General features: G+C 41.9%; 1 protein-coding gene across 2 annotated transcripts in view; it reads left to right on the forward strand.

The window, feature by feature from the left end:
* LOC311234105 (cytosolic phospholipase A2 zeta-like) overlaps positions 1 to 20,950 on the forward strand; it is a 163,311-nt gene that overhangs the window by 104,028 nt on the left and 38,333 nt on the right. For both annotated transcript variants that reach the window (XM_084321219.1, XM_084321220.1), the window contains 3 exons: positions 107 to 141; positions 15,863 to 16,001; positions 19,078 to 19,214. In XM_084321219.1, coding sequence (XP_084177345.1) covers positions 107 to 141; positions 15,863 to 16,001; positions 19,078 to 19,214 — 311 coding nt within the window. The remainder of the gene's footprint in view (positions 1 to 106; positions 142 to 15,862; positions 16,002 to 19,077; positions 19,215 to 20,950) is intronic.

A 20,950-nucleotide genomic window follows, 5' to 3' on the forward strand; every position in this document is an offset into this window, starting at 1 on the left:
ACTCTTAACTTGACTTGACTATTATTATTGGATGTCGATTCTACATTGTAGAAGACGCTTGTGGCACTTGGTAATAGATGAATGCTGTTTTCTTTCCCCATGACAGGACACAGTGGATCTAGAGCTACAAACACATGATAGGTAAAGTGTTGTCTCACATCATAATATGTCCTTCATACGGTATCATTCAGTGGGTCATCCTGTAGACCCTTCTTTTTGTCAGTTTCATAACTCCTAGCTTCCAAAACCAAATTGTGTGCTTGTTTTTGTTTAGTTGAAATCCACACAAAAAAATGAAATAGCCCGACATCCACTTGGCTCTCATTCTCTGCTGCAATGAGCGTTAGAGCTGGGTCAGGGTCTTTGGTGTTTAATGCCCTTGCACACCTGGTTAGACTATTATTGCACTCTGCTGTCTTAGGGGTGGGACGATACATCGATCCAGATCGATATATCGATCTATTATCAATAATCAAATAGGATCGATGCAACGTAAAAAGATCTATTCATATTGCGATACTCTTATTTTAAAAATCCCATGTGTCGTATCTGCTCGGCTCGGATCAACAGCACACAGCAGTAGCGTCTAGAGCGTCACTAGAGCAAAACTAGTGTGCCTATTCTGTGACCCAAAACATGTCCCTGCTGTTTTATTCCGCAACGGGTCCAATGCATCTAACCTGCTTTGCAATCCTCGCCACTCCATTATGCCCACGTCGCGTTAAAGATCGAAGATAACGTTACGTTAGCGTAAGATAACAAGCTAACCCAGAGCCATAGGCAGAGAAAAGTGGGGACTGAGAAGGAGGGTGCATTCTCGGGATAGCCCCACTAACAGGATATGGCTGGTACTGCACCTTCGGACTCCCAATATGCCTTTTTCAGCCAAAATACAGCTCTGTGACAGTGAATAGGATATTAACAATTTCAGTGCCACCAGGGGGCGCACGACTTAGTGCATGAATGCCACCATCGGCGCTAATGTTAACGTTAATATCGCCTAATCTATGTTTTAAATTATGGCTATGTGTCTAATCTGCCCGTCGCTTATCAAAGAATCATTTTCCAGTCAGTGCTGTCAAGGCAGATTGGTTTTTTATCGCTTCATTTCCGTTTGAGAGCATTTTGAAAAGCACCCGTTTTGAGGTAAAAAAACAGCCCATTCTGGGCCATTCTGTGATAATCGTCTTTTACTGGAATATTCCAGAACGTTGATATTTGTCGGCCTATTTATGAATCGTTTTCAAATAAATGCTAGATGATCAATATTATACGTACACGCACGCACATTCGAGGCACGCGCTGATAATAGCCGTTTTCATTTCCTCATGGATTTTACAGTGAAACCGCTGGAGCACATATCAGAAAAAAGCTTATATCTTCATCAAAACGAGTCTGATTATCCTAACACTGATAACATAGATTCCTTACCTGACATCAGATGGTATCCAACTGGTATATTCCAATTCCTGATCACCATTCGAAAAAATCGATAAGTGTATAGATCTAACGTGTATACAGTAGATCTCATGCTTGCCGCGACTCAGAGTCTCCAGAATGAACTCTGGTAACCCCGGCTGCATCAGTGGACTGGAAAATGTGGACTGGAATAATTTTTTTTCCCCATCCATTTTCATTGAGTCCATTCCAAAATCCCTGATGTCATCTGGGAGACGATAGGGGGCGCTTTTTTCACATCTGATCGCCGGCGGCCTTTGGGTAGGCTAGGGTAGGCTCGCGTGATGCAATATGATTTCAGATCCCAAAGAGAAAAAGAAAATTTAAAATCCGAGATATCTCGTGAGTGGCTTTCAACGTGACTATTGTAAATCCGAGAAAAGCTGTGAGTGGCAGTCAAAGTGTTAATATAAAAAAAAACACGAACCAAAAACAGTGAACAGGAGGTCTATTTGTATTAAAAACAATAGATTGTTTTTCATTTAAATGTCTGGAAGAGTTCAAAAATAAAAATGTCAAATGATATTTCCATTGCCTTTTTTTTTTATTTAAATGTTACTGATTGTGTTAAATGGGCATATAATATCGTCTCATATCGATCGCAGGCACCTGAATCGTATCATATCGTGGCAGACTGTTTGATATCGGATAATATCGTATCGTTGTCCAAAGAATCGATATCGTATCGTATCGTGATGAAACTGGTGATTCCCACCCCTATGTGGGAGAGACTCCAGGGACATTCTGGGTGAAGGCAACTGAACAGTGGTTGTCAGACATAGTTTACGAACAGTAAAAGGGTCTATAGATATAGGTCTTTATATGTGACCGCGACCAGCGGTTGTGACCACATGTCTCCATCGTAATTTTCCAGATGTTTCCAGATTGTAAAAGTACACAATGTAAGCTTTCAAATGATGTGTCATACGTTGAAATCTGAAAATGTTTAAAAAAAAGTATAATAAAAAATGTATCCTCTTGTCATGTACAAAGGTCTAAGGACCACACAGAATAATAACTGGAGCCGGCTGCACATGAGCAAAAACAGCCTCTCTCAGTAAATGCTTTCAAAACAGTCCCGGGCAGGTAAGAAACGTACACAAGGCGCTTTTCCAAAATAGTAAATTATATTTATTGTATAGGGTAGGAATTCAAACCTCCACTGATTTATTATTCTAAGGAGGGGAAGTAATCCCACAAACATATAAACAAACAGGGAAAATGGGGAGCTCCAGTAGCTCACCACGTACCGCGAGTGCTATTTCAGCGCCGTGGACAACCGTGCTCGTCACGGATCTGGGGCTGAGCGAGTTCGAATCCCGGACTGCAGCCGTGCCTTTCCCAGAGTGTCTTCCCCCCATCTGAACCCTTTCAGCCTGCTTCTGTCGGTCGAACTTGACCAAGTATAAATGCGATAAACGTATAAAAGAGCCAGGGAAATGGCCAAAGTTAAAAAAAAAAAAAAAAAAACGGAAAAGGGTAATTGGAGAACAGACAAAGTAAAGTATAATAATAAACAAGTCAAACACTAAACACACAACCACATGCCACGTGGTTGGCAATCTGGGAACCACCCAGCAATAAGATAATTAGTTCAATACCTTCATATTATTCATGGGTTACTATAAATTACACAAGTTCATATAAAATGTAAGTGGGCATTAGGGCATGACAATTGAAGCTTATTTTTGGTCTTTATTTTTAGTTTATCTCATTTAAATTTTTATTTATTTATTTTTTACGGGTAAGTGGCCAAGCCACAGTCGACATTCTACTTATGGTAGAATTTAGAGTGTTAGATCCTATGGTATACATAGGAATGTTAAGGATAATTGGATCATTCTGGGATATCCGGTGGTGCAAGGGAGGGAGTCATACGCAAAGGTTGTGTTCATGGAACACAATCCTGTACGACTCTCGGTGGGAGGGAAGGGTAGGGGATTTTTATTTGTATATATGTATGTTTTTAAGCTCGGCTCTCAACGGGACCTCACTAGTGGGATGTATATCTATTATTGCCTCGCACTCTAGAAGCATTACCAAAAAGTACAATGCAACATGTATAGACTATGGCTAGTTTGAATATAATGATATGGAACACCGGGGGAATAAATAACCAACTCAAACGCAAAAGCGTGCTCACACTGATGAAAAAAGAACATGTGGACATTGCTCTGCTAAGCGAAACACACATTCTAGGGAAAGACATAGGTAAATTAGCGGACAACATATACCATAATATCAGTCACTCCTCTATTGGTACGAGAACTCGGGGTGTAGCAATAGTCATTAAACGTAAGTTGAATATTGTACTAAAGGGAGTATGGTCTGATGTAGAAGGTTGGATAACTATAGCTAAGATTGAACATAAGAACAGGAAAATAGCGTTATATATATATAGCGGTATACGCCCCAAATTTGTACGAAGAAGATTTCTTCACTACACTAACCAATGCAATGTTAGACATTCCCGATTACTCATTTATAATAGGAGCGGATTTTAATGCCATCTGGAACCCAAGGATGGACAAATCTTACCTCGCCTTTTCCAGCGAACAAAAGAATTCATCGAAGGCATTAAAGGATTGGTCAAAGATTACAGGTGTAAAGGACTTATGGCGGTTACTTAATCCCACGACCCGAAAGTACTCTTGTCGATCTGCGAGACATAAGACACTATCCAGAATAGATTATGTCTTTGCATCACAGAGACTATTTGATAATTATGAAGTGGAAATGATACCCAACGCACTATCAGATCACTGTTATTTACTCCTTAAAGGTACATTTGGTATACTATCCTCCCGAGCCCCAAGATGGCGATTTAACTCGTTGCTGCTTAACAACAAGGAATTCATTACACAACTCAAAGAAGCTCTTATAGTATTCCAACGGGAGAATGCAAACTCGGTGCAAGACCCCAGAATAATATGGATGTCGGTAAAGGGAATGATCAAAGACTTCACGGATAGCTTTTCCTCCAAAATGCGCAAGAATCAAAGCACAAAACTGGATGAGCTGGAAACGCTTTACTCAACGTTATTTAATTCTCTGAAATACAACAACTCAACTCGACTAGAAAATCAAGTTAACGTACTAAAAATAGAGATCAATGCCATATACAGACAACAATCGGAAATACAAATACGCAGCACAAGACAACAGCAGTACTCCCATGGTTCCAAACCCAGCCACCTATTAGCCATGCGATTAAGAATTAATGCAACATTTGCAGATATAACTACCATTAGAGCACAACAAGTACTTGTAACAGATCCTGTAAAAATAAACGATACATTCAAAGTATTCTACTCCGACTTATATAAATCAGAAATGACCTTCGATCAAAACAAAATGGACACATTTCTTAATCAAATTATTCTCCCTAAACTTTCAGAGGATGACGCTAAACAGTTAGAAATACCGATCACACTAGAGGAACTCAAGAAGGCCATAACCGCAATGAAAAGTGGTAAGGCTCCAGGAAGAGACGGTTTCCCATCAGAAATGTACCTTTCTTGTTGGGACATAATTGGCCCCTTATTACTAAATATGATCTTATACTCAGTCAAGGAGGGGAACTTCCATAAAATTGACAATATTGCACTCATAACAGTCTTCCTTAAAAAAGACAAAGACCCCAACGAGTGCGGTAGTTATAGACCTTTAAGCCTCCTCGGAACAGATATCAAACTGTACTCTAAGGTATTAGCCATCAGATTACAAAAGCATATGACGTCTTTAGTTCACCCGGACCAAACTGGCTTCATAGGAGGCCGCCTGATCACTGAGAACATAAGACGTATACTGCACGTACTTGATGCCGACAAGGAGGACACCATACCTAAGGCGATGCTGTCCCTGGATGCTATGAAGGCCTTTGACAGGCTGGAATGGTCGTATCTGTGGGCAGTGCTAGAAAGGATGGGGTTAGGAAAAGGATTCATCGATATGATTAAAGTATTATACAAAGACCCATCGGCCATGATTACAACAGGCACAATCATCTCTGAAATATATCCGGTATCACGCTCTGCCAGACAGGGTTGTCCTCTTAGTCCCGGACTGTTCAATCTATCATTAGAGCCTTTAGCACAATATATAAGACAATCCCAATCCATAGAACATATCGTAATCAAGGGCACACAACAAAAAATGTGTTTATATGCGGACGATGTAATATTGTTCATGAAAAACCCCAACACCACATTGCCTCATCTGCTCAAGTTGATTGAGGACTTTGGTGATTTATCGGGATTTAAGATAAATTGGCCGAAGTCGGCTTTCCTTCCACTTAACACCCCTGCAAAAAAAGATACAACCCTCCCAGGACAGATACCGATGGTAAAACATTTCAGATGCTTGGGAGTGGAAATATTCCCTACCATAAGACAAACGGTGAAGCACAACTACACAAAAATCCAAAACAAAATCAAAGACGACCTTGATAGATGGGCAAAACTTAAAAACACAGTACAAGCACGGATATCAATAGTTAAGATGGATGTACTACCTAAAATCAACTTCTTCTGTTCAATGCTACCGTTACCCCCTCCAGAGGGTTACTGGAAAAGATTACACTCCTCCACATACAAATTTATTTGGAATAACAAACCACCACGTATAAAAAGATCCACCGCACAGAGAAATAAAGCAGATGGTGGCATGGCATTTCCAGATTTTTTCCTATATTTTAAGGCGTACTCATTAAGTCCATTGACAACATGGTTTGACTCCCAAGCATTAGCATCTTGGAGAAAAATAGAAGAAAACATAGTAGCCCCACATAGACTGAAGGACATAGCATACACTAAACTACCAATCAAGCACTGTGAACGAAAATTTGGCCCCATAATTACTCATGCGATCCGGATTTGGCGTGAATCACAAAAAAAAAATCCTAACCCACAAGAATGGCACAATCATACTCCCTTATTCAATAACAATGCTCTCTTAATTGGAAAACGACCTATAAGATTCCCTATATGGGAAGAGCAAGGCATACACTCATTAGGGGATGTTTTTAACAAACAGTGTTTTTGTAGTGATAAAGAAATACGCAAAAAATTTAATCTCACCAAGTCCACATGGCTTTTTCACAAACAGTTAGAGCTATGTTTGAAGTCTCACGGTGTTCCATTAGACAGACCAATTGAACACCACAGATACCACAAATTCTTCTACTCAAGAGAGACATCGAGAGGTTTTGTTTCAGAATTGTATCATCAATTACTAACGTCCTCGTATGAAACCCTCCAACTTGACTCTGTCTGGAGGAGGGATATACCAGACCTGGAAAATGACTTTGATTGGCAAGGAGCCTGGGCAAATGTCCGACTTACATCAAGGAACCCGGATCATCAACAAATCAATCTTAACTATATTCACAGGACATACTTGACTCCTATAAGACTGTGCCGAATGGGGCTCAAACAAGATTCCAAATGCACCCAATGTACAAATGGGGACGAAGGGACATTTATGCACATGTATTGGGACTGCTCACCAGTTAAGGCATTCTGGAAAGATGTGACCCAACAAATATCAAAACTCGTATCTTGGAATATACCTGTACACCCCTCGGTATTGCTGTTGAATGATGTTTTTGAGTTTGCAGTGAATCCACAGCTAAAGAGATTGGTTTTATCGGGTATCACAGTAGCCAAAAAGCTGATCGCATCACGCTGGTTTCAACCGGAAAAAATTTGCCGTAAAGTTTGGTTTCATACATATCTCGATGTAATTTACCATGAAATATCTACAGCAAGAATTCTGGGTCTCAATGAATCCAAAATGTCAATGTGGTTAGAAGTGGTGGAGAGAATAAAAGCTAGCTTATAATGGTAGTGTCTGGTTAGGTGCGAGGGATAGTGGAGGTACTTCTCAAGGTGGGGTCCGGGAGGGGGGGGTTCGAGCTGAGCATATGTGTGTAGGTTTTTTTTTTAGATAACAGGTATTATGGGTATATCTTATATAAAACAACTAACTAAAAGGTGATCTCATTGGATGTGCCCTGACAATTAATGCTTGTATATCTTATCGTGTGTTGTCATGTTTGTTTATATGTTTGTTTAAAAAATAATAAAAAAATAAAATACAAAGATAATTAGGGCGATTTACAAATAACCATAAGTGCCATAAGACACAATCAAGCTTACCTGGTTATACAAAGAAACACCACTCTAACCATGTAGCTCACAGTGTAGGATGAACACCACTTTAACCCCAATGTTTAGAGTGTAGGATGAATCACCACTCTAACCATATAGCTCACAGTGTAGGATGAATCTAAAATGGCCAACAATATACATACCCCACACAGGGTTTGGTCCACGCAGGCAGCACATAATTAATAGTCCACACACAGTGGCAATTGGCATAAAAAGGCCAATACAATAATCCACTCAATAGTGGCAAACAGAGGCAACCTCACTCCACTTGGTCACTGGCAAATGACACAGTGAGGCGCCCAGACGTGTGTGTGCTGTCAGGTATTTGTCCACCCGTCCCTCTCGAGGTGATTGCCATCAGCTGTCATTCATTAGGCAATCAGCACTCTTCAGTGTAGGGACGGGCAGCACCTGACAGGAAGAGAAAAGAGACAGCATTAGCTCTCATGTTCACACACACACACATCACATACAAAACACAACACATTAAATATACTAACCTGATGTTCAGATGGTGTCATAAATACAGTAATAATGGTAATGACCAACCCACGTACCCATGTACGTCACACCTCTCTTTCTCCGATTTTTCTCTGTTTTTCTCCCCGTCTCAATTTTAGTTGTTGTGCCAATTCCCCCCTCCTCTGCCTTGTTTTTTTTTTTTATCTACTTTTTCTCTCATTTTCTATTTTTCTCCCATCCCAATTTCGTATCGTCCAATTCTACCCTCCCCTGTCTCGAACGCTGTTAGGCCATGCCTCCCACAAGCCGGCTGTAATGTGGACGAAGCCATACATTGCACGTGTCCCCTCCGGTACTCGAGGTAGCAGCCGTCGCATCTTTTCACCTGCACAGCGCGATCTTTCAGCGTCGGGGGTCTGCGTTTGGAGGGCACGCTGCCCCCGTCGCTTCCTGATTCTACTGCGCAGGCGCACCAACCGACCTGTAGGAGTCGCTGTCCACAACGTCCGATCCCCACCCATCAGCTTCCCACCCCCTAATACTGCCAAATGTATTAGTATGAACGACCAGCCAAGCTGAAAGCAATGTGGAGAGCTGGGCTTGAACCCAGCGTCTCCTGCATTGGTGGTGAGCGCCTTGCCCACTGCACCACCTAGCCGCCCTCCCCTGCCTGGTTGTTGTGCGCATGTTCTCCTACTGGTCGGTACAAGGGAACCCTGAAGTCATCCGCACGCTTCCTCCGACACGCGTGGCGACAGCCAGTGACTCTTTTTTCACCTGGCAGCGAGGACTCTCATTGGTGAAGCGTAACGCGTGGGAGGTCACGCTGCCTTCATCAAGTCCTGCCTCCGCTGAGCAAGCGCCCAGACCTGACCTGTAGGCGTCGCTGTCCACAACGCCAGATTCCCACCCATGACTTCCCTCGCCCTAACTCAGCCAAATGAGTTAGTATGACGATCAGCCCAAGCCAAGGCAATGCTGACTCCGGGAGTCGGGACCCCAGCCTCTTGCATTGGTGACGAGCGCAATCTCCGCTATGCCACATGACCGCCCCTAAATCTGAAAATTTTTGTAGAAGATGTGCTAATTAGAATCTTGTAAAACCTATTTATTTCTTAGTGTGTCAAGCTGCGATAACAGCTCTCGAAGATGGTCTAGAATTTAACACCTCTGCAGGTCTGTACTGGGCATGAACAATAGCCCCCTACAACTCGCCCAGCCACTCCTTCACATGATTAGCATTAACATAATCTGTCAGTAAATGCTGCTGAGTGCAATGACTTAAATAGCTGTTGTTGTTGTTATACAAGCTACCAAAGCTACCAATTAGTTACTTAGAACCTTGGAGCCAATAGAGATATTCTATATATTTCTATAAAGTAGAAGAATAAAATAGAATAGAGTCTTTATTGTCATTATACTTCATACAATGAGATAAAGAACTTCAAGGTGCTACACAATAAATCACAGTATCACAAAAATGCAGTTATCACAGCAAACAAAGTTGCTTGCAGTCAGTATATCCATAGGATGAATAAGTATATACATTGTGCACAGTTGTACAGACCTGGCCTATTTAAAAATTGTATTTGATAAATAAACATTTTATAATATTCTATTCTATTGTGCTTCTATTTTACTTTAGTTTATAATCTAATTTTATTTAAATCCACCTTTTTATTTTACAGTTGTACAGCCCTCCCTGGCCGATTTCATTATTATATTATATTATATTGCTTCTATTTTAATTTAGTTTATATTCCATTTAATTTTATTATCTGTCCGCTAATGTTGCACCGAAAACTACCAAATCAAATTCCTTGTATGTGAAAACTACTTGGCAATAAAGACCTTTCTGATTCTGATTCTGATAAATATATAGCACGCACGAAACTGGAGGTGGTCACTCTTTCGAAATTGACGCTCATTGGCTGTTTGGTTTTATAACCCGAGATTGGAAGCACGTAATAGGTCAACACTTTCAAATGATGTGCTGCAACAGGACGTCCAACGGCGGCTCGTCGGAATTTTTTGAGGTTATGATGCCGTTGAATGCGGTGACGTAACGTTATTTGAACGCTACTGTTCACTGTCCAACAGTAAATAAACAACTAGTCAACAATTTACCCATAAATAAAGCAGAACGTCGTACCACAGACCACGAAAATCAAGTCTTCGGTAGAAAATCAACTACCCTCCGAGGCAGAGTCATCGACACGATTAACAAAGTCCAATATGTACTCATTCATTAAATCCGATGGATCAATTGCTGTTCCTCAAGCCGAAAGTTTGTTCACAGCTGCGGCGAGCGTCTCGACAATAATATCAACAGTAATGTGTATTATTATAATTTTTTTGATCCACTTTTTCTCCTTATTTTCTATTTTTCTCCCATCCCAATTTCGTGTTTCCAATTCTCCCCTCCCCTGTCTTGAACGTTGCTCGACTAGGCCCCCCACTGGTAGGTTGTAGGTAGGATAGAAGCCCCTCCGGTACACAAGGAGGCAGCCTGTCACATCTTTTCACCTGCCAGCGCGGACTCTCATTGGCGGGGTGTAACGCATGGGAGGCTCACACTACCCCCGCCATTTCCTGTCTCTGCTGTGCAGGCGTCCCCCAACCGACCTGTAGGAGTCGCTGTCCACAACGTCCAAATCCCCACCCATCGACTTCCATCCGCTGGCTCTGCCAATTGAGCCAATATGACGGCTGGCCCAAGCCGGAGGCAATGCTGACACCCGGATTCGATACCGGAGTCTCTTGCATTGGTGACGAGCGCAATCTCCGCTGCGCCACCCAGCCGCCAACAGTAATGTGTATTATTTATAGGTGTCGCTCGAAACTCAAGAGGCCAACGAAAGCACTCGTCTTGATTTGCATGCAAATTTAACTCAACCCCCATGCAATAACCAAAGTCACACACAAACAGCCTTTTTTAAACAAATAAATGTTACTGTTAGAGATACTATAACTGTTAGCTTTTAAAGTAAATATGTTTTTAAACATTCAAACTGTGATAATGTGAAAAAAAAACGAAGAAAAAAATACCTTCTGGTGTGATTTGACCAAGGCCAGATTAAGACTTCAGAGGCCCCTGGGCCAGATTCTTGTGGAGGCCCTCCCACACACACATACACGCACAGTGGTGTTTTTATATGTCACTTTAAAAAATATATAGAATATTTAGAAGTGGTGGGCTCTGAGGGCCAAGCTAAAAGGACTTTGATCACCCGTGCCCACTTTGACAACCTAGGATGGCTTAGAGTAGACGACAGAGTACAGCAACTTGCAATGGGCCTGGTCTACAAGATACACTACATGACCAAGGTACCCATGTACATGTCAAAATACTTCCCAAAGGTCAGTGAATACCACGATCACAACACCAGAGGGAGCTCCACAAATCACGTTAAACCCAGATTCGGCTCAAACAAGGGACTAAACACGTTTTGGAATTATGCCACATCAATGTGGAACGCCCTACCCAAAGCTGTAAAGGAATGTGAATCACTACCCACTTTCAAAAACACTCTCAAAGACCACCTACGGGAGACTGCAATTCTAAACTGGCCCCTGTAAATGTCCTAACACAACCCCCTCCAATGTACAGTAAATGACCAAGTATGGTTTTGTCAATATTCCAATGTACAGTTTTGCTTGTACAGTTGTACAGTGTCCCTGATGTAAACAAGACGAAAGTCTTTCTCTGGTCTGCATCCCCTTAACAATTATTGAGCTGTACTGTACTGTACTGTACCCATTCTGCAATCTGTTAATAAAGTTTTCAATCAATCAATCAAGAAGAGAAAAGAAACACATCATGTTTAGATGGGGGGATGGCGCCATCCTCAGGAAGAAAAAAAACATGCACACACTTTGGAGACAAGATTATAATATTAGAATAGTAAGCTTACTTTTACGTGAATGTCAATTTAAATTATAATTAGGGAAGGTAGGGGGTTGAAATGTGTTTTTGTCCTGTGTTACTGTCTGTGAATGAATGAATTAATGAAAAATGTATTTAACAGATTGCAGAATGGGTACAAATAATACAGTACGGCTCAATACACACAATTGTAGAGATAGTTGGTATGCTTTGCCGAAGTAACACGCTCTTTCTGTCCCTTTCCTGTTTAGATTTTAACTTAGCAGCTCCGCTTCCCCACCGTTTAACTTTTGTATCCATGTTTTTTTAGTGTCATATGATCATACAGTACTACTCGAGTCTTAGCCTACTTGATCAACTTGCAAGTGCAATTCTCGTGATCAGTGGTCACCTGACCTGACCTGACAGTGACCCCTGGACCTGGACGTCAGTGTCACGTAGACTCAACGTCTCTCACCCCTCATTATCAAACAATCAATAATATTTTTATTTGCAATACAATTTTTTTTATAAAAATAGATAGAGAAGAGATGAGATGATACTAGTAGTCACTATAGATTAGGGGTCGGCAATAGGCTGCCCGCGGGCCGAAATTGGCCCGCCAGCAATAATATATGTCCCCTCAGAATATAAAAAAAATAATAATAATAATAATTATATATCAGACCAACTAGGCTAGGCTATATGTTAGCTATAATGTCCAAATAGAGAAACTACCACCACCTAAAGAATGCTTATTATACTTTGTTTTATCCATGTTGAGAGTGAATAACAGGTAGGCAGTGAGGTGCAATGTAGCGCTTGCTCAACATGAAAAAAGTCAGTGGACAGCGCCTGGCGCTGAAATAACAAACAAGCAGTGTGGTGTGAAATTAAAACACCAGTTCAGTAAGTCATTCAAACTTTATCTTTACTAATATATATATATATATATGACTGTGACGGCACCACACATGTGAACAGTAACAATGCAATTAAACTGAAGTCAAATCAGAGCAAAAAAAGCTGAATCTGCTTCAAGAAGATGCGCTACATTAGGTATATAAGGAATTACAACGAGACATTTATTAACAAAATAAAACATACAATTAGGCTTTTAACCCTCTAAAGCCGGGCGCAACACTAGACATGTTTTGTAAAACATTGAATATCTTTGGATTTGTTTGTGATAAAGACTTGCTTTATTGTATCGGAATCGATTGTCATCTAAAAATGTTGTGCATCTCTCAGAGAATGCGCGGATGTAAAGCATAGAATCTTGAAATATCTAGATTGGTTGTTTTCCCTGGACTGCATCTAATCCGCTGTATCTATCCATTTATCATGTGGGATATTTGTGGATATCCTGAAGAACAATGTTCTCAGTCAACCGAGGTTTGGATAATAACAAGGTTTATTAACCAAACAGTATAGTACAGAAGAGAGAATGGCTGAGGGCTTCACCCCAGGTTATCAGCTGAAATGACCCAGGTGAAAAGACCTGTTGGTCCCATTTGATAGGTCAAGTGGGGGGGGGGATACAGGATTGGGGAGAGGGGAGGGGAATGTCTTTACATGAGGACATTATATTATACCACAATCACATATCTATGTCTGTCACTATAGCCAATGGAAATGCTAGAAATGGTCACGTGGACTGGGAGAACAATTGGAAAATTCCTATTGTTTCTCAATAGTCCAGTGCGCTCCACAGAAAGGGATGTCAGATAGACGCATTGGTTGCGCGTAATGTAAGATAGGCCGATAAGAGAGAGGCGCTTGTCTCTGGTTTTATAATAAAATGGCAAACAGACAAAGGTATAATGTTCAGTGCAAATGTGTATGTCGTTTACAGTTTATTATGCCACCTATGCAGCTTGTTTATTTTGTCCATTCTCTGCCTCTGCCACAAATGTATGTCTTAGTTATAAGGTGGTCTGTCACAGAGTTAACATTTTTTCACTATCAATATATTAAATTAGCCATTGTTTTTGTTTCCGGCCCCCCATACAATGGCTTGGAAAAAATTTGGCCCTCGGCCAAACCTAATTGCCTACCCCTGCATGCTGTGAAAGTAAACGCTGGATGAGGATCTGATTATATATATTTTTTTTTCGTATCTCTTTTATTTTTTTTACTAGTGTGTAGTGGAGGCCCCTAATCGCGTTATTTCTAAACCTAGCCGCATTTCTGGCAAGACGCTCTCTGATTGGCCAACGCCTGTTTCTACACTGGTTAAGCTTAGGCACTCTTTCGAAGTTGGTTAAGGTTAGAGTTTGTCTTAGAGCGTGACGGCAAGTTCTTTCGACGGTTAAGCTTAGGCACTCTTTCGAAGTTGGTTAAGGTTAGAGTTTGTCTTAGAGCATGGCGATAGAACGCCAGGTAGTTTGCAGGCTGTTCGACGCGGAAATGGGCAAAGACACAGCTCGTCACGTGATTGGGCAAACATGTCAGTGGCCAATCAGAGAGCGTCAGTCAGTGCCAATCAGAGAGCGTCTGCCAGAAATGCGGCTAGGTTTAGAAATAACGCCCCCTAGTCACTAGGGGGAGCTCGATGATATCCGCTATCAGCACCGGCGGGTCTCTGCTGTCTGTCATGAATAATGATCCCAATCTGCCTTATTCGTGTCGGGGCTGTGTCTATTCTTTTACCAATGGATTTCCAGTTCCGCGTTCTGCGATCTGATTGGACACTGACGTTTCTTAGGCGACTCTTTCGAAGTTGGTTAAGGTTAGAGTATGGAATCAGGGCTGGTGTTCTATCGCCCTGCTCTAAGACAAACTCTAACCTTAACCAACTTCGAAAGAGTGCCTAAGCTTAACCGGTGAAAGAAAGAGGCGTCACACGATTGGCACTACCAGAAATGTCAGTGGCCAATCAGAGCGCAGAATGCGAACGCGGAACTGGAAATCCGTTGGTAAAAGTATTCAGGCGTCGGGGCTGGGATGTGGAGATGCAAGTTTTGACTTTTTATTGCTGTTTTTACCTCAAACGGAAAACCTCAAACTCTTATGAAGAGGAGAAAAAATACTCAAGATTAGCCACTTGCAGACGGCAGGGTGTGACGTACTGTATATTTTAGTTGATGAAATATTTTTGTTGATGAAATATGTTTTCATTTCAGTGTCACAGTATGACATCGATCTCCAAAATAAGAAAAAAAATCTAAATAAAATGTGGGGCCTCTAGTGACGAGAGGCCGCCAAAAAAATTAAAAATAAAAGTTAAAAATAAAAGTTAAAAAAGAAATAAAAAATATTTGGGGCCTCTAGTGATGAGGGGCCTCCAAAAAAAAGTAAATAAAAGTAAAATAAAATTTAATAATAATTTGGGGCCTCTTGTGACGAGGGGCCTCCAAAAGGCCTCGAGTGACGAGGGGCCTCCAAAAATAAAAAATAAAAGTTAAAAAAATAATAATAATAATTTGGGGCCTCTTGTGACGAGGGGCCTCCAAAAGGCCTCTAGTGACGAGGGGAGGGCCTCCAAAAAAAATTAAAAATCTTTTTTTTTTTTTTTGGAGGCCCCTCGTCACTAGAGGCCCACGGGCCGCGGCCCGGACGGCCCGGTCGTTAATCCGGCCCTGGATTTGACCATGGCCAAGATGTGATCACAAGCACTGGACGCGGTTGTATGTACGTATGTATGGTTGTATGGTTGTATGTATGGCATAGCATTGTGTGTCTCATGTGTGTGTGCACGCACATTTATGTATACTGTATAGGTTTGTGTGTGTTTAATCCATTGACCACATTCACAGGGTGGCCATTTTGCTCTCATGTCATGCTCAGGTTGGGATTCCTTTCCACCGGGTGGGAACGGAATCCCAACCTGAGCACGACAAATGAGCAAAATGGGCACTGTGTGAATATGGTAAATTCTCTGAATAATACCTTTGCAAATCCATAGCCCGGGGGAAGGTCTTGAGGTGCGTCTGGATTTTGACGTCCCACACCAAGAGAAAGAGTTCCTAGCAAAGAGGAAAGTATTGGTGCAACAGGCCTTACAGAAGGGATTAGGCCTCAGCTCTCCACCGGAACACAATCAAGTACAGTACTCTTCTTTGATTGATTGAACATTTTATTAACACTTCGAGTGCCAGCCACGAGAAATCTCGTTAGTTCATGCCATGCGTTGAGTGCCAAGAACGAGAAATCTCGTTATTTAATTGTTATTTTTTTTATTATCGATTTCCATAAATCTTTTCATCAATCTAGCCTCACGTTACCAGTGGGGATCTGTCTGAGCTCGAACAGGGGAAATACCGCCCCCTATCGTCTCTCCGGATGGTATTGCACCCATTGGATTGGACTGAATGAAATGGATGGGAAAAAAAGAGTCCGGAATCCACATTTTACTTGTCAGGCATGTAACCGGAGACGATCCCAGTCATTGCCCACCCTCAGAACAGCGTGGAATATGTGTTACCAGTACCCAGCGTTGGATCAATAAACGCGATCGATATTTGGAATGGCGATCAGGAATTGGAATAATCTTTTTGGAGAACATCTGATCTGAGGTAAGGAATCTATTTTACCAGTCTTGGGATAATCAGAGCTCTTTTCACCTATATCTCAGCGTGTCCCATATGTGTGTGGCTGATCAGGAAATAAGATAATCGATTTTTCAGCCCGCTTCTCTAGCGTGCATACGTACACATTATACTATCGATAATCTAGCGTTTTTTTTTCTTTTTTTTTCTACTTTTTCTCCCATTTTTCTATTTTTCTCCCATCCCAATTTCGTTTCGTCCAATTCTATCCTACCCTGTCTCGAACGCTGTTAGGCCATGCCTCCCACAAGCCGGCTGCAATGTGGACTAAGCCTTACATCACGTGTCCCCTCCGGTACTCGAGGAAGCAGCAGTCGCATCTTCGGGGGTCTGCGTTTTGGAGGGCACGCCGCCCCTGTCGCTTCCTGATTCTGCTGTGCAGGCGCACCAACCGACCTGTAGGAGTCGCTATCCACAACGTCCGATCCCCACCCATCAGCTTCCCACCCCTTAATACTGCCAATTGTATTAGTATGAACGACCAGCCAAGCTGATAGCAATGCGGAGAGCTGGGCTCGAACCCAGCGTCTCCTGCATTGGTGGTGAGCGCCTTGCCCACTGCACCACCTAGCCGCTAATCTAGCGTTTATTTGAAAACGATTCATAAATAGGCCGAAAAATGACAACGTGTTTTGTGTATTCCAGTAAAGCGCGATTCCTGCAGAATCTTTATTTTTTTTCTGGAAGTTTAAAAAAACTAGCATTTTTCAAAATGGTATAAAACGGAAATGAACCGATTAAAAAAAACAATCCGTTTCGACAATGTTGACTGGAAACAAGTCATTGATAAGCGACGGGCGTATTAGACACATAGCCATAATTTAAGATATAGTTTATGCGTTCGCAAATGTGATCGCCCTCCCATTGACTACAGCGCTGGCACTCAAGCGCTATTTCTGGCGCCCCCTGCTGGCACTCAAAGTGTTAACAGATTGCAGAATGGGTACAATACAGTACGGCTCAATACACACAATTGTTGATGTGTGATGCAGACCAGAGAAAGACTTTCGTCTTGTTTACATCAGGGTCCCCCATTTTCAATTCATCATAACATTTATGTTGTAAATTCCCCATTATTTGTTATGCTGTCTATTATTATTATTTCCAAGGCACTTCTTTGGACAGCCCAGGGGTATTACTATTTCTAGTAGGGCATCTCTCTGGACAGCCCACGGGTCCTTAGTCTGGTAATTAAATGCAGCGGCCATCTTGCCGCCCATGTGTTTCCACTGCTGTCTGCTGTCACATGAGTGTGTTCGTGAAGAAAATACCACTTGCTCACTCACTCAATATCTCACTACTTCATCCAGCATTACAACCTGGATGGAAATCACTCACTCAATATCTCACTATTTCATCCAGCATTACAACCTGGATGGAAATCACTCACTCAATATCTCACTACTTCATCCAGCCTTACAACCTGGATGGAAATCACTCACTCAATTCCTCACTGTTCATCCAGCCTTACAAACTGGATGAAGACCACTCACTCAATAATTGGCTAGATTCACCCAATACCGTTCTCATCCTTGTGTGGATGCTCATTGTTTCATTCAGCCTTATGAACTGGATGGAAATCACCTGTACTGAAGAATCCCTATCATCCTTTGATCCTGCTCGTCCGATCCCCCTTTTTGTTCCCAATAAGGCTAGAGCGGAACGCTCAGACAGATGAAACATAACGAAGGTTATCCTATAACCCTAGTTATGTGAATACTGGCTGAGCGTTCCGCTCTTCACGCCCTGAGGACCCTTGGCTGTTTTTTCTCGCGTGAAATTCACACTCGGAAGGTCGTGGGGGTGGCCCCGCCCTGTGTTTATAGAAACACGGGGTGGCCGTGGCCACGATGGATGTAGGTGCAGAGTAGAAGTTTTTTCAACGCGTGCGCACTAGGCGCACGAATGATGAATATCCCAATAAGGCTAGAGTGGAACACTCAGCCAGTATTCACATAACTAGGGTTATAGGATAACCTTCGATACAGAGAACAGTCTCAGGAGCGATGGGGCGGGAAAGTGGTGACTATCGCCATCTAGTGGTTGCATTCAAAAATATTTCAATCACTATTCATTTTCCCATAGGGACACTTTTGTGTATGTAAAATTGTACTGTATGTAAAATTCATTAGTCATTCTGCTAGTATGATCTGGTTTTGGCAATGAGCCAAAAGCTATTACACTGCTATGCTTGGCACCACCCCCTCAATATACAGCAGCTTCAGAGCAATTAGTACACTAAAGCCAATACTATGTGTAAGGTTTATTGCCAAAGTTAATAGGCCTTGACTCACATGTCAGAAGGAACCAGTATCATATGATTACTGTCCGTGTCACTGTCAGATGTCAGTGTAACCAGAATAATGGTAGTCATTTAATCTTTTGATATATCGACTCACCTCTACTCTTCTGTGGCATTTAAATGTAGTAAACATATAGTGATTTAATTTCTATACTGCAGAGAGATTGTAAAGGTGGTTATGCTGAACACCACAAAGCTTATAATCACTGTAGTGATCTCAGTGACAGATGTGGGATCCAATCATTAATATATGTTATTCTCTGTGCGCAGCTTCCTGTAGTAGCAGTGGTGGCTTCAGGTGGAGGGACCAGAGCGATGACGGGTCTGTTCGGCAGCCTGAGAGGACTGCAGCACATAGGTGTCCTGGATGCTGTCAGTTACATCACTGGCGTTTCTGGATCCACATGGTGAGTTTTGTTTATTTTTTTTGTTAGATGCGAAGCACCCCATAGACTCCTCACTCTGTCACTCACACAATGTCACTACCTCACTCTATCACTCACACAATGTCACTACCTCACTCTGTCACTCACACAATGTCACTACCTTAAGGTGCTCCCATGGTCGAGCGGACTGTACTCGGAGCGGACTCTGCGGAGGCTATGTTATCTCTGTTTCCAATATTTAGAAATAAAACTGGCAGTTTTACACACTTCATTTAGAAAAGCCATTCAAACATCTCAAGTTTCTTCAGATGATGAAAAAAGACATGGTCCAAATGTATATGGATATATAATTGGAATGGGTGACGATTAGCGATAGTAAAACAAAATGTATACAATGGCATGCAAATTTCTTGATTCTGATTGGCTGAAACAGTCAAGTTACCGGTTGTTATTTTGTATAACACACTCCACGTGACCCCAGATCCCTCCCACAACCGAATAACTTTTTCTGTCTGAATCAATCCGCCATAGATAGAAAAATGGAAGTATGAATAGCTTTTGAATGAATCCTCCAAAAAAGATAGTCAACTGGAATATGTTAGTTCGTTACATACACATGGATTATGTAATTAATTTGTCATGACCCATTGTGAAACAAAAGAAAAATGGCTGTCGTTTTTTTTCTCTCCCCCCCCCCGTTGTTAGACCATGCCTCCCAATGGTCGGCTGCAATGTGGACCAAGCCTTGCATCACATGTCCCCTCCGGTACACGAGGAGGCAGCTGTCGCATCTTTTCACCTGTACAGCGCGATCTCTCAGCGGCGAGGAATAACGCGTGGGAGGCTCACGCTGCCCCCGTTGCTTCCTGATTCTGCTGTACAGGCGCATCAACCGACCTGTAGGAGTCGCTGTCCACAACGTCCGATCCCCACCCACCGGCTTTCCCACCCCCTAATACTGGCAATTGTATTAGTATGAACGACCGGCCAAGCCGGAAGCAACGCCGAGAGCTGGGCTCGAACCCAGCATCTCCTGCGTTAGTGGCGAGCACCTTGCCCACGGCGCCACTTAGCCGCCCTCCGTCATTTTTATTTTTAATTCTTTTTTAGATTTGATTGATTGATTGATTGAAATTTGTATTAAGAAGCACAGTGAAGTTACCGGTTGTTATTTGATTGATTGGTTGATTGAAATTTTTATTAAGAAGCACAGTGAAGTTACCAGTTGTTATTTGATTGATTGATTGATTGATTGATTGATTGATTGAACATTTTATTAAGAAGCACAGTGAAGTTACCGGTTGTTATTTGATTGATTGATTGATTGATTGATTGATTGAATATTTTATTAACAGATTGCAGAATGGGTACAATACAGTACAGCTCAATACACACAATTGTTAAGGGGATGCAGACCAGAGAAAGACTTTCGTCTTGTTTACATCAGGGTCTCCCATTTTCAATGCATCATAACATATGACACACACGACATACAGATAGACAGTACTGCTACATCTATACATTTATGACATACCAGATTTACAAATACAGTACTGTTTGTGATACAAGAAGAGTCTAAAAAAGAGAGTATACATTTGATGAAGAAACATACGTACATTGGAGGAGGTTGGTAGGTGGGAGATTGGTAGGTGGGGTGGAGGGGGGGGGGGGTATTTAGTATAACACACTCCACGTGACCCCAGAACCTCAATGTAAATAAACCATAATCACCCTACAAAAACAGTACTGTATTTGTA

This window comes from Notolepis coatsorum, assembly GCF_963971535.1.
Source record: "Notolepis coatsorum genome assembly, chromosome: 9".
NCBI lineage: Eukaryota > Metazoa > Chordata > Actinopteri > Aulopiformes > Paralepididae > Notolepis > Notolepis coatsorum.